Here is a 13,324-nt window from a genome sequence, read left to right as displayed (position 1 = left end):
CACAGTCTGTCAGCGACACTCTGTCAGACCTCGGCCGTGTTCCATTCATCTCATTACCCGCGTTGTTATCTTGTTTTAGCAAAAGGTGCCAAACTCTCCTGCGGGCTCAGCGCCTTCATCATATAATAAACATGCCATGCGAACGTCGATGATGAACAACCTCTCCAGTCATATAGGGAAAAACTGAGACAACTGCTGACTCTGGTCCAAAGCAAACTAAACCTACAGAGAGACAATTACAGGAGAATGTTTAGCTCTGATATTTTTCCATCTTTTATCTCAGGAGCTGCAGTGATGCCATAATATAGGGTCTGTATGTGTATATAATACTGCAAATTGCATGTTATAGCAGATTTTAAGGGAACGCAGCTGCAGATGCAACATAGATGAACTTTCACTCACTTTGAAACTCGAGATAAAATGATCTAAATTATCTTTATAAGGGACAGAGCCGGTCCTGACCTCATCCTGGTAATTAGCAAATAACTAATACTGATGAATATTTAATCAATCATTAGTCACTGTCAGTAAAATCGAAAACGAAATGAGTTCAGAGTGCGAGCGTCAAGGCGAGCGTCAGACGCCTTTAGTGCGTTTTGGCCTCATCTATAATGCAGCTTTCATCTAGGAGTGAAAAAGTGAAAGCATCCTGCATCAAATCCTGCGTCTCCGTCGTGCACAGACTGTGAAATAAGAACCGTTAACCTCTCTGACCCGCGAGCACAAAGGTAAAACTGCAAAGAGACAAATAAGCACCTCAAACGTCTCCCAACAATAACAGGTGAAGAAGGGGTGACGGCCGCGGCCGCCGCTGTGTCATTTCAGGCCCCGCAGGAGGCCCGTGCAGGGGCAGGTCGGCGGTTTTACCCGAGCTATATCATTTAGCTGCAGGTACCTGGGTGTGATGTGGAGGTCGTCACTGTGTTATTTAGCTAAAGTGGCGTACAGTAGGCAGGCGGTAAGTGCAGCCCTCCGTGTCAGACAGTAATTGTTGTTTGGATACAGGCTGTCAGAGTGTGAAGATTACAGTTAGTCTGGTTTTAGCCCGAGGTGAACACACACGCTGCTCTCAGCGGGGGGTTGTTGTGGTTTTTTTTTTTTGTTTTGTTTTTTACAGTTTCCACAGTTTTTTTTTCCAGTGTTTTCCTCTATGGAGACGCGTACGAGCAGGGCTTCAAGGGTTACTTTAAAAATCTATTCCAGCACAATTATTTACTAACTGTTAAAACACATCACAAGCTTAAAGTAATGTAACCTGATTACCATTACTTTTGGATTACCTCAGTATAAAATATGATGAAATTATTGAGCCTAATAAAGTGTTTTAGGGCTACAACTAACCATTATTTTCATCGTCTCATAATTGGTTGATTATTTTCTTAATCAATCAATTAAACTGTCAGAAGATGTTGAGAAACGATCAACGCTCAAGACGACATCCTAAAATTTCAAATTAGTGCGAGAGACGAGTCAAGAAACAAGAAAATATTCACAGTTAAGAAGCTGAATGAATTAAAAATGATTCAAAATGATTAAGCAACTTCAAAATAGTCAATTAATAACAGATTAATCATTTGCTTTATGTTCGTTGTTTGGTTACTTAGTTTGTCCAGCTGTTCCTTATTTTGTTTATTGATTGATTGATTGATTTAAAGACGACGAAGTGGTTAAATTTCCACCCAGTGAAGTATTTCTTTCACTAGAGGCCATGATAATGAACTGATAACTGTGTATTGTTCTTTATTTTAAAATTGTAATCCTACTAATAAACTGATAATAATGCAGTTACAGTTACTCTATAAAAGACCGTCTGACTGTATTAAAGGGTGTGATTCTCAGTGTGAACAGGGAGGACATGTCCCCCCCCTCACTTTTCAAAATCATAACCTCAAGAGGAAACCCTCCCACTTATTTACAGCCGTCACCCCTCTGACCTGATGCTGCTGCTGCATTTATGGAGGCTTGTTAATGTACAGGAATTTATATGAACCAGCAGGTTTATACTGACGTATAAAACACCCACACAAAAATCCTACGACTAAAGGCTCCTAAATGTCACATTTAGTCATAAATCAGAGAGCGGAGCAGCTCGGTTTGTCGCCACTGAAGTGCAAACAGCTGACAGGTGCAAGGAAGGAGTATGTGTGTGTATATATATACTGAGAGAAGTGTGTGAAGTTTAACATATATCATCAGCAGCGCTGCGATTAGACTCTTAGTACAATCATGCAAGAACTGTACTGCAAAAAATACTTTTAATTAACATCTCAGAGGGAAATATTGTACTTTAGTTACTTTTTAGATTCTGTTTCTGTAAAAAACACAACATGCCTCCATACTGCTTGTCTGATGGACTAAAAAAGTAGATCCGATCTTCCATCAGCATGGCAGTGGGTAGATAATGGCTGAATTTTAATTTTTGAGTGAACTATCCCTTAAAATATAACTTATTTAGTTTAGTGTAGTTTGGTAGTTGTTGCAGCTTGATTAATAGAATGTTTTTTCCTAAAAAAACATGTTTAAAAGTAAGACTGAAGTTTATGCAAGACATTTTATAAAGCCTAAAGTTTAGATTATTGTATTAAAGACTTAAAAACCCTGTTGTGTTATTTTAAATCTCTCTTGGATTAGCTGAAATATGCTTCGACTCAAAGCTGTTTTTTTCTGACACCATTAAAAGTTGACCTTTTAAAGCGTTCTCACGGGACAATAACGCCACAAACATGATGATTTTATAGAACAGTGGTTCATAAACTTTTTAGGTTTTTAACGTTTTTGGAAGAAAGAAATGCCTCATAAGGAGCACTACAAAGTACCCCAGGGTTTATATGCTCTGACTTTAACTTGTACTGGAGTATTTTCACAGTGCGGTCGCAGTATTTGTACTGAAGTGAACTTCCACCTCTGGTTGTTGTTAGAACGTGCAGTCATCCACTGATAGCAGATCATATCTCAGTCTGTCAACACTTGTTTGGATATCACTGCTAACAGACAGCCGATGTTAATTTCATGGTACCAGTGACAAGAAAATTAGTTCCTCGCCTGCAGGCACTGTTTTGTTTCTTGTGGGCGTCTGATTCGTCACCCGGAGAAATCACAGCGCCGGCCGTAGATAAGGACTGCTGGAACACGTGTAACACAAACTGACGCTGAGCTCACTGTGATACGTCGTGATCACGTCTGTGGGTGATAATAGGCGATGTAAAAATATAAAAATTAAAACCAGAGCCCTGAGGACATTGTTTCTTAATCTAGCGGGGGTAATTTACTTGTTTCCGCAACTGAAATTCCTAGAAATGTTCTTTTAATTGAACTTGAAGTTGAATGCGCTTCTCACAGACTAAACACAGTTTTGTGGGTTTGTATTGTAGTCAGACAACAAAATTAACTCTGTTTAGTCTCCTGATCTCACAACCAAAAGCGAATCAACCTGCTCAGTACAATGAATCTTACCTTTATCTGTCTGTAATCTGCTATGATGATGAATAGTTAAAGTATGAAAACCACTGATTGACATTATCTTTCTTTATACATTTAGATTTATTTATGCAGCAAACCCTGACAGACGTGTGCATTATAAAAAAAGGCAGCTTTCAGCATGAATGGACAGAAGTTAAAACATACAATTTAATATGATAATAGTTTTTTGGGTTAATGGGAACATTACGTTTATAAACTCGACCCTCAGTTGGCATAAGGGTGAGCAGATGATGGCTGATTTTTCATTTTTGGGTGAATTATCCCTTTAATAATGTGATGAAATGTGTCTACTTTTTGTCGCAGGGTTAACTAATGTAATAGTAAGACCATTTCTGCTGAATTAATTAATTATTTTATTACTTTTTGACCACTCAGGCTGAAAACTGCTTGCCTTACATGACTGAAGAATTTAAGCGTCATCATTCCTGACAGAAAACTTAACATCTGTCCGTGTCTTTGAGGTATAGGAGCTAAAATAATGACACAAAGTGCAGAAGCCATATCTTAACTGACTGGAAAACTGTGCATGTGCAAACAGCTACACAAGAGCCAAGATGGCATCAGGCAGATAAGACGTGACTCACCCTGCTGCCTTTCTCTGGGTTGCACCTGCATCCTGAGCTGCAGTCCAGACCTGCGCACGGCTCGTCAAACTTGGTACCCTGCAAGAAACGAAACAGAAAAAGAGGCACAGATTACAAACAGCGCTTTGGGAACATACGTGACATTTCGGCGTTCGAATCCCCCGTTCTTTTGAGCAAGACGCTTCACCTAAATGCAACAGCAATATGAGCTGCAAAAGAACAAATTTTGTTCAAATCCTTTCATGAAAACAGAAATCTAACAAAATGACGGAAAACAGAGGCAGAAGAGCAAAGATTCAGGTCATCGTGTGGATACGAGAAATCCAAATAATTGTATCAGTGAGAAGTTGGCAGCAATTTAACAGAGGCAAAGGGATTTAAGGAGGATTTAAGGAAGGATCAGATCCAGTTAGTGACACCGGGTGTTGATTGAAAAAGTGATCTAATTATATATCAAACGTGACATGTACTCTCATGTTCTCAAGGTTATAAACAGTGTTTTTTTCCCTTTTGTACTGTGTTTGTCTCTTCGCGGTCTTTTCTGTGTCTTCTAACGGGGGACAGATGAGACGCTGTGTGACCTCCGGCTCTTCTTCTTCGTCTCTGGTTGTTGATTAGTGACAGAGACACAAACCACCACCCTTAACTACAACCAGAGTCAAACCTCCGAGCAAAGAACAGAGATATCAGGGTTCCAAAAGGGTTCTTTCTAAAGGGACAAGGTCACACTCAGAACCATTTGCTTCTGAAGAGCTCTTTTTATTGAAGACGGGGTTTGCCAAGGTTCCGCTGAGATCACTTTTCATCCAAAGAACCTTTTTTGGAAGAAAGAATTGAAAGAATGGTTGAAATCATTCAGGAAATCTTTTGTCCTTAGAATATGAAAAGGTTCCTCTGTGTATGTTCTAGATAAATCCCTTGGAATATAAAAAGATTCTCTGTAAAATCCTCAGAATATACAAGGGTTCTCAGTTGAACCCTTGGAATTTAAAAGGTTTACCGGTTGAACCCCCTGGGTGTGTTCTAGATAAAACCCTTGGAATATAAAAGGGTTCTCAATATAATCCTCTGGGTGGTTTCTTGGTTGAACCCTTAGAATATAAAGGGGGTTCTTAGTAGAACCCCCTGAGAGGGTTCTTGTTAGTACACCTGGAAGCTGGACAGCACCCCCAGAGAGGGTTTTGGGTGGAACTGTTACATCATAAAAGGGTTCTCCTGTAGAACCTCTGATAGTGGGTTTTGGGTGAAACCTTTCAGATGGCACTATAACCCTTTATGTTGGGTTCTAGGTAGAGCTCTCTGAAAGGGTTCCAAGAGGAACCTTTACAAAAGGTAAAAGGTCTGCGAGTCATACAAGTCACACCCATTGGGGTTCTCCAACGCAGACAAGCCAAAGAACCAATTATAGTTCTAGTTATCCCCTTTGATGATGTTGCTGTGACCTGAGTGAGACTCTTCATCTTCAGTGAGGAAAAAAAAATATTTAGTTTGTTGAAATCTCCAGTTTTCCTCCATTTTTGTTCCTGACACACAAACAAACTCAGCACAGCTCATAACCTCAGAGTGAACTCTAGATTAACCTTATTTGCGTTGAGGTGACATTCTTGACATATCTACCAAACATCACGCAGTGCTTTTTAAGACAGAGCTTTTATAAGCTGACATATGAGTGACATAAGCTCATATATATGAGGCTCTTAAAACTTCAGAACACTAAATGCGATCTATTCAGTCTGGGTGGGAGGTGACGGACCACATGTGGTGCACAGAGTGTTGTTTGTCTTCTATATATCTGTGTTTGTACCTGTTATATACTGTGTGTGAGTCTAAACTCTTTCTAAATATTTGATAGATGAATACTAACGACCTCTGTGTGAATTTGGGAGTAAAGGTCTCATATGAGTCCACGGTTCAGGGGTCTCTTTGGGGTCAAACTCAAAGGTCATGGCCGGCTTTTCAGCATGATTGGAGGATGAAAGGGTGCCGGCGGGGTGGACAGACGTGGAGGAGACGGGGACAGGGTCGGGAGAAAGTGTGAGGAGGTGTATTAGTTCGTATGACCACAGTCTGTGAGCGTTCATATCCACAATAAAGGGGGTCAAGGACCCTCCAGGACCCCTGGAAGTAATCGTCAGCTGGTCTCGTCTGGGTCTCAGTCTAATATAATGAGAGCATGGGAAAGACGACTGTGTGCTCCGTGTGAAGGAGTCTGAGAAATATTCAGATCATTTATATTGACTCATGTGACACGTTAAAGCTTTAACCCTGCATTAATGGATTTTTTGGTCATTTGCAGGCAGTGAAACAAGCTGGAAACACAACAGTGACATTAAATATACACAGAGGTACGTTAATATTTATTTGTAGTTGAGTTTCCATCAATTTGATGAACGCATGGTTATTAATCTTTCCTTGTTTTTGGTCTCCACCAACTCCTAACAGCAGAGTACTGAAAAACTGTACAAGTACGAGTACTGTTAGATTACTAAAATATTACTCAATTGCAAGTAAAAGTACCAGTGTTGGAAAAATACTTAAAAAAATACAAAGTATTTGTTGCATGAACTACTCAGAGTATTATTTGCTTTTAACCGCTGACCGTGTTTGTGCGTTTTCTTTAGCCAGTACTTGAAAACACTTAAAACTGATTAATCATTAATAATTTATAAGATACATAACATATTAATTTCCATATTCTGGTATTTTTTTTCTCATTTTAAGTCTAAGTTTTAGTTTCCTTATTCAACAAATGTCTCCACCAGACAAAAGAAAGTCAAATTACCGTCATGACTGTTGATTAAATATCCATAAATACATTTTTGACTGTTTAAATTCTTAACAGCAATTAGTCATTAACATCCTTACTCCAAATGTGTGCAGCATTTTGTTTTGCCCTATAATATAATAAATAAACAGTTGTGATTGGCCTGAGTCCACTTTTATTCAGCATGTCAAACAGATGGACCAATCAGAACTTTGCAGAAAGAATTAAGAAGGTTGATGTCAACTTTTTATATGCAGCTTCATTCATGAAAAAATACTGACCAAAAATTGAATTAATTCACACAGAAATAGAATCTCGAAAATCAAAATATTGCATTTCCAACAAGAAATGGGGTAACATGAACATAATGTATGTAGTAAAACGCTTAAAATTTAACTTGTTTTTTTTTTTACTAATATCTCTAATATTTCTTCCCTCCATACCAACTTATTTCTTTAAAAGAAGTAAAAGTAAAACTTTTAATTAATGTTATTAGGTAAGGGAGTTAGAATATTGCAAGAAAACTGGTGAATACGCAGCAAAAATTACTACTACTACAACTACTACTACCACCTGGCCAAGAGATTCAGTGACAACCATGTAAACTGCAGACAAAAAAAAGACCTGATGGAGGAGGAGGAGGAGAAAAAGAGGAAAACACACAACAAGGAGAAAGCGAGCTTGGCACAGACAGGAGAGAGAGAGAACGAGAAGGAGGGGAAAGGTCAGTGGTGCTGGTCCTGCTTTCTTCCCTCTGATCTCCTCAACTCCTCTAATCACAGTGACAGAAGGAGGGCAAGAGAGGGAGAAAGTGAGCAGGGAAACTGTGAAATCTGGGCTAACGGAGGGAACGAGGAGAGGCGGAAAAAGACAGAACGAGAAAAGGGTGTTAAAGGAACGGAGAGAGCAGCTCAAGTGAAAGTTCTGGCAAAAGATGAGGAAGCTAAAAATAGAAGCAAAACAAGTGATTTGGAGCAGGAACACACTCCAAATGAAGCCCGAAAAAACAACAACAGGAAAGATGTGGATCGCACGCGTAGAAATGAGGGTTCCACCTAGAACCATCTGCTTCTGAAGAACCCTTTGTGACAAGAGGGTTCTTTGTAGCGTAAGACTAAGGGTTCTGTTAAGATCCTTTTCATCCTTTTTGGAAAAAAATAGTTCTCCAGGGATTGAAGGTTTGTCAAGGGTCCTTTGTAGCATAATGTAAAAGGGTGTTAGGTTCTACATAAAACCCTCCAATTATAAAAAAGGTTCTGGACAGAATCCCCAGAGAAGGTTCTGGGTGAAACCAACACACCACAGGGGGTTTTGGGTGAAACCTTTCCCAGACTGTTCTAGGTAGAACTGTCTAAAAGGGTTCCGAGTGGAACCTTTATAAAAGGTGGCAGGCAACAGTCATATGAATCATACTAAAAAGGGTTCTCCTCGGGGCAGAAGAACCCTTTATGCTTCTATTAAGCCCCTTCATTTCTAGGAGCATACATGAGTCCTTGACTCAGGTTCCTCCCTGAAGAGCTAAGGTTCCTAGTAGAACCCCCAGGTGGATCCTTGTGAGCATCTGTAGAAGGAGGAGAGATTCTGCATAGAGCCCCGAGAGCAGGTTCTGGATGGAATCATTACACCATAAAAGGGTTCTGCTTTAGAACTTCTCATAGAGGGTTATAAACAGTTCAACATTTTACCTTTTATAAAGGATCCATGTGGCATTCCACTTAAAGTTCTACCTAGAACCTGACATAAAAAAGCCTCTACCAGGAATTAAAATGGTTCTCCTTTGGGAAAACCAAAGAACCATTTATGGTTCTAGTTAGCAACTTTTCTCCAAAGAGAGCCGACAGGAACTTTATGCGGTTTAAGTGAAGGACAAAAAAGCAGATTTATTCTTGGCTCTCAGCTCTATATTAAGTTACTCTTATTATATTGGCCTATTCTTCTTTTGTTGAGGTATGAATACTTCCTCAGATATTATCCAATCAGAGTGAGCTGCCTCTGATTTTCACTGGCCCTGACGTCCATTGTTAGGTGATATAATCCAGCCTCTACCTGAACTGATCCCTGTTCAGTTCACTCTGTCCACACCCTGAGTTAAAAGTGAAGGATGATATGAGCAAACAGAGGCCAAGCCAGCGCCCGAGGGATGTGTGATCTGGTGTTAAATACAGAGGAAGACACACAATAACAACTCATCTGGGGTAAATAAACACACATGGAGCGGGACACGTGAGTGCACTCGGACATGCAGACACAGGTAACGCTGCGTGAGGACAAATGATGGACTTCAATACTTGTGAGGAAGCTCTTTGACAGCGCTAAAGCTGAACTTAATGCTAAGATTAACACTAAAAGCTTAAGTCTCACACACAAAGTGACCGAACCGACCAACATTGTCCTCACACATAATATCTAACAAAGATAGAAGAACAAGTACACACACACACACACACACACACACACACACACACACACACACAGGTCTACATGCTCCCATAGAGAACAAAGACATACGAGGACAATGAGCTGAAATCCTGGTTTAACAATATGAGAGCTACTTGATCATCTCATCATGTGACACCCACTGAGACACAACCTGTGTGTGTCTGCGACTGTGCTTGTGCTCATCTTGCACGACCATCATCAGACCCTTTCACAAAAAAGCGAAAAAGATACGCAGAGATAAAAAGTTCAGTCTTAGACTCGGAAACAATGAGAGGGCTTTGACGTGCTCTGGAAATTTCAAAATAAAGGCGGATCTTAATATAAAGCTTTAGATCCATGTTTTCAGTTTTCATTGATGATGCTGGACAGCTGATCACCGAGTCGATACATTGATCCGGATCGATATACCACTGCTACGGCGCTATGACGTGCCATGGGACTTTCAAAATAAAGGCATGTCCCAAAGATGGATCGATGTTTTCACTTTACATCAAGATACCGGGTCGCTGATCAATGAATCGATACATCAGTCCAGACTGATGGATCGTTCCACCCCTCCTTGATGACTTTGGCGTGTGAATGTAAACATACAGCGTGTCATTTTGGGTTCACTTGCCTGCAACCATCTCTGTTCCTGTTATTGCCAAACACTGTACATGAGAAAACACGTTTTATAATTTGGGTGAAGTGACCCTTAATGCTAAGGTAACGGTAAGGGAGATTAAGCTACAGGAATTAAAGCTGCTACAGGATTAGACATGTACCACTAAAAGTTAGGGCACTCCAGACAAAAAGCGCTGTGCTCATAATTAGCATACATTAGCTGACATAACGTGATGGAACAGGCACGTTCCCGATTGTCTGCCTGAATTCAACACTGCGTTCATTCTTCCTCCCGTTCTGTCATCCCGGCATTACCCGGCTAATGTTCCCCAATCAATCTCCACTGTTTGCTCATACTTTACTGTCCAAACACTTTCATGCACATGCATCTTTGCTGAGAATTTTAAAAGCCGCCTGTAATACCAGCCTGCTTAAACCCCCTGCTGTTCATACACCTGAGATTGGCAGCTCGTGGGCAACGGCTGACGTCTGGACTTGCCGGTTCATTCCTACGAGGTCTGCTGATGTTATCCGGATGAAGGTTGAGTCTAGGGTTACCCGGAGTACGATATACATTTTCTGAGGTATATGGCTGAGACAACAGAGCATGATGTGACAGGAGAGACGGTTTGTTTTAGAAAAAAAAAAAGGTGACAAAGTTTGACATGCTCCGTATGTTATAGGATTCCTCTCTTCTAACATGATGGTGGGTTGTTTGAAGGTCAGAAAGGCAGAACTGCGATATGGAGGGAACGTCTGGTTCTCAGACAGCAATGGACAAGAATACTTTGCAGTATGTGCAGATTACAATGTAAAGTGTTTTTAGCCTTTTTCTATCAAACATGATGAAATTCCTTCCACTAGCTGTTTGAATTAGTTTGTATTAATTAGATCTTCAAAGGAATACTTCTGCAGTAAAGACAGGAACTAAAGGTCCCAAAAGCACTGTCAAGATTAGCCAAATCTGACCAATGACTGACTGTAAGGGCACGAAAGTTGCATTGTTCTACTTGTCTTAACTCTTGAGTAACTCTTGAAATGACATTGCACAGTCACTTCCAATTGGACAGCTGGCAGCTCATTCAAATTGCTGAGTTACATAAAATCAACACACTGTTTAACTATATATTTAAACACTGCAGTTTGACCGATCTGATATTTCTGCTGTGATTATTTTATGTACTGTGTTGCTTTGCAAGTGGCTTTGATAAACCAACCAACAACAACATCTCACCATTGACTGGATTCAAGCTGTCATTTTCTTTAGTCTGTGGCCAAACAGGCAAATTAATGCTGGTGGAAGCATAAAACGTGTTTCAGATGATTGAGATGAAAAACAGCATCATGTTGCTGCTTTCAATTATATGTATGTGACACAGGACTTTTCTATCTGGAAGTTATTCTTCAAATAGCTTGAAGTTGGAGTTGTTTGGGCCACTTGTGTATAGGTTTTTAATGTGGAAAATTGTCTTGCTACACAGGAAGTGTGGCATGGCACGCAACAGTGGATGCCAAGCTGCCATGCACTGTAAACATCTGTCCACCGAGGGGAAGCGTGAGGAAGAAAGAAAGTGACTTTGCGTGAGTAGCGATGGACAAATTGCCTTGAATCCCAGGATGGACCGTTTCCTTACAAAGCGCTGTACAGAATCTGTTAAATCCACAGCCTGACAATTAGCACGTCATCACATGGTTAACAACCAATGGGAGAGCAGAATTCACTCCAGCGCCTGTCAGTCAAAATGTCATGGCACAAAACAAACCAGTGACTGCGCTGATTACTTAAAGGAGAAGCCGGTGTCAGTTTTTAACAACAGAAGCTCAGTGAGATACACTCAGCGACAGTGAGGGATCAGGAAATACTATTTGACACTTGAGGACTCTTTACATTTCACCTTCACCTGAACCTGACGTTGAGGAATGACTTCAAAGGATAAAAACACAAGATGAACAGGAGGTTTTGACCGCTAATGCAAATAAAGAAAGGCGAGGGCCGAGATGGAAAATTTGGAGATAAGACGAGGAAGAAAGAGTATCTTTCCTGTCCTTGTTTTGTCCTCTCTTTAATCTTCTTTCTTCACTACTCTTCACTCTTCCTCCTTTCTCTCCATCAAGTCCTTCGTTATCTTTCCTCCCTCCCCTCCTCATCATGTCTTCCCTCTCCCTCCTCTTCCTCTCTGGTCCATCTGTGACCCTGACATCCACCACAGGAGATTCACCAGCTGTGTTTGGGCCTCCAGCCTTCCTCGTTTACTTCTGTTTATTCCACGCTGTGTGTGTGTGTGTGCGCGCGCTGTATGGACTGTATATAAGCACACAAGCCTTGGCACGTGCACTCTTTGTGTACTTGTACACAAGCTCACGTGCATTTCTGTGTGTGTGCGTGTGTGTGTGTTCCTGCTCGACCAGGCCACCCAGCTGGAGGCAGGTCATCTATATAACTCGGCCAGACGGCGGAAATTTGTGACGCTAACACGGATCCAAACAGGACGTCGCACACAGCCGGCTGACATGGCCGACGGCTGCAAACGTAAATAGAGTAAAGCGCTGTTGTTGATCGCAGGCAGAATGCGAATACATCAGATGAGGGCTGCAGAGAAGAGACTTTTTAAAGCTGCACAAACCGCTCCAAAGATTTAAAAATAACATAAATGTTCAGAATATTCATTCATATAAAACGCCAAAACTTGACTTTTTGATTGGCTTTTATTCTTGTTATACGTGTTGTTATTGTATACTTTTTAAACTTTTTGCAAATCATGTTGCTCTGTTTCAGCTTTTTAAATGTATTTTTGCAGACTCCATTGACCACCATTCACTTCTGTGTGCTATCACATTTATGATCAGACGTTTGAGACTTAATCCATCACATTTAACATAAAATCTGCATTTATTTTAATCATCCATGCACTGATTTTACAAGGTAACACGAGCAGATTAATCACTTCGTACTTGTACTTCATATTTGACATTTTATGCCACTCTATACTTCTGCTCCACTACATTTCAGAGGAAGGCCATAAATAAACAGATTAATCATACTTCTGTCTTACTCGTAATTGAGTACTTTTACATCATTGTAGTGATACTTTTACTGGGATAAAGGGTGTGAGTATTTCCACTACTGCACTACTGACTAAAATGAATGCAGAACTGAGGTTTAGTGAGGTGGATAATACATCTGTATTACGATTTCAGAGTACAAAAATCTGCAAATATTGTTCAGAAATCAGTGAACCCAATGGAAATTTAAAAAGTAGGAAAATCAATGATGAAATATGTTTTGGAAATTGGTCAATACTAAGACGGACTGTACATGATTTATAGATAAAGGGTTAAAAACTTACAAAAACACTGATATCCTTTAAAAGAGCAGCTGACTTTAGTCGTCATGGACTTTAAATCCAGATGCATTTTGGGAGTTCATGTAAGCAGATAGTAAACAGTATCCCTC

The 13,324-nt window shown here is 40.3% G+C and overlaps 1 protein-coding gene across 3 annotated transcripts in view; it reads right to left on the bottom strand.

Annotated features, from left to right (window-relative positions):
- col4a6 (collagen, type IV, alpha 6) overlaps positions 1–13,324 on the bottom strand; it is a 131,795-nt gene that overhangs the window by 46,826 nt on the left and 71,645 nt on the right. For all 3 annotated transcript variants that reach the window (XM_084713201.1, XM_084713200.1, XM_084713202.1), the window contains exon 4: positions 4,065–4,142. In XM_084713201.1, the coding sequence (XP_084569327.1) occupies positions 4,065–4,142 (78 nt within the window). The remainder of the gene's footprint in view (positions 1–4,064; positions 4,143–13,324) is intronic.

This window comes from Lutjanus erythropterus, chromosome 23 (assembly GCF_056507025.1).
Source record: "Lutjanus erythropterus isolate fLutEry1 chromosome 23, fLutEry1.hap2, whole genome shotgun sequence".
NCBI classification, from domain to species: Eukaryota; Metazoa; Chordata; class Actinopteri; order Lutjaniformes; family Lutjanidae; genus Lutjanus; species Lutjanus erythropterus.
This window is presented reverse-complemented; position numbering and strand designations above follow the sequence as displayed.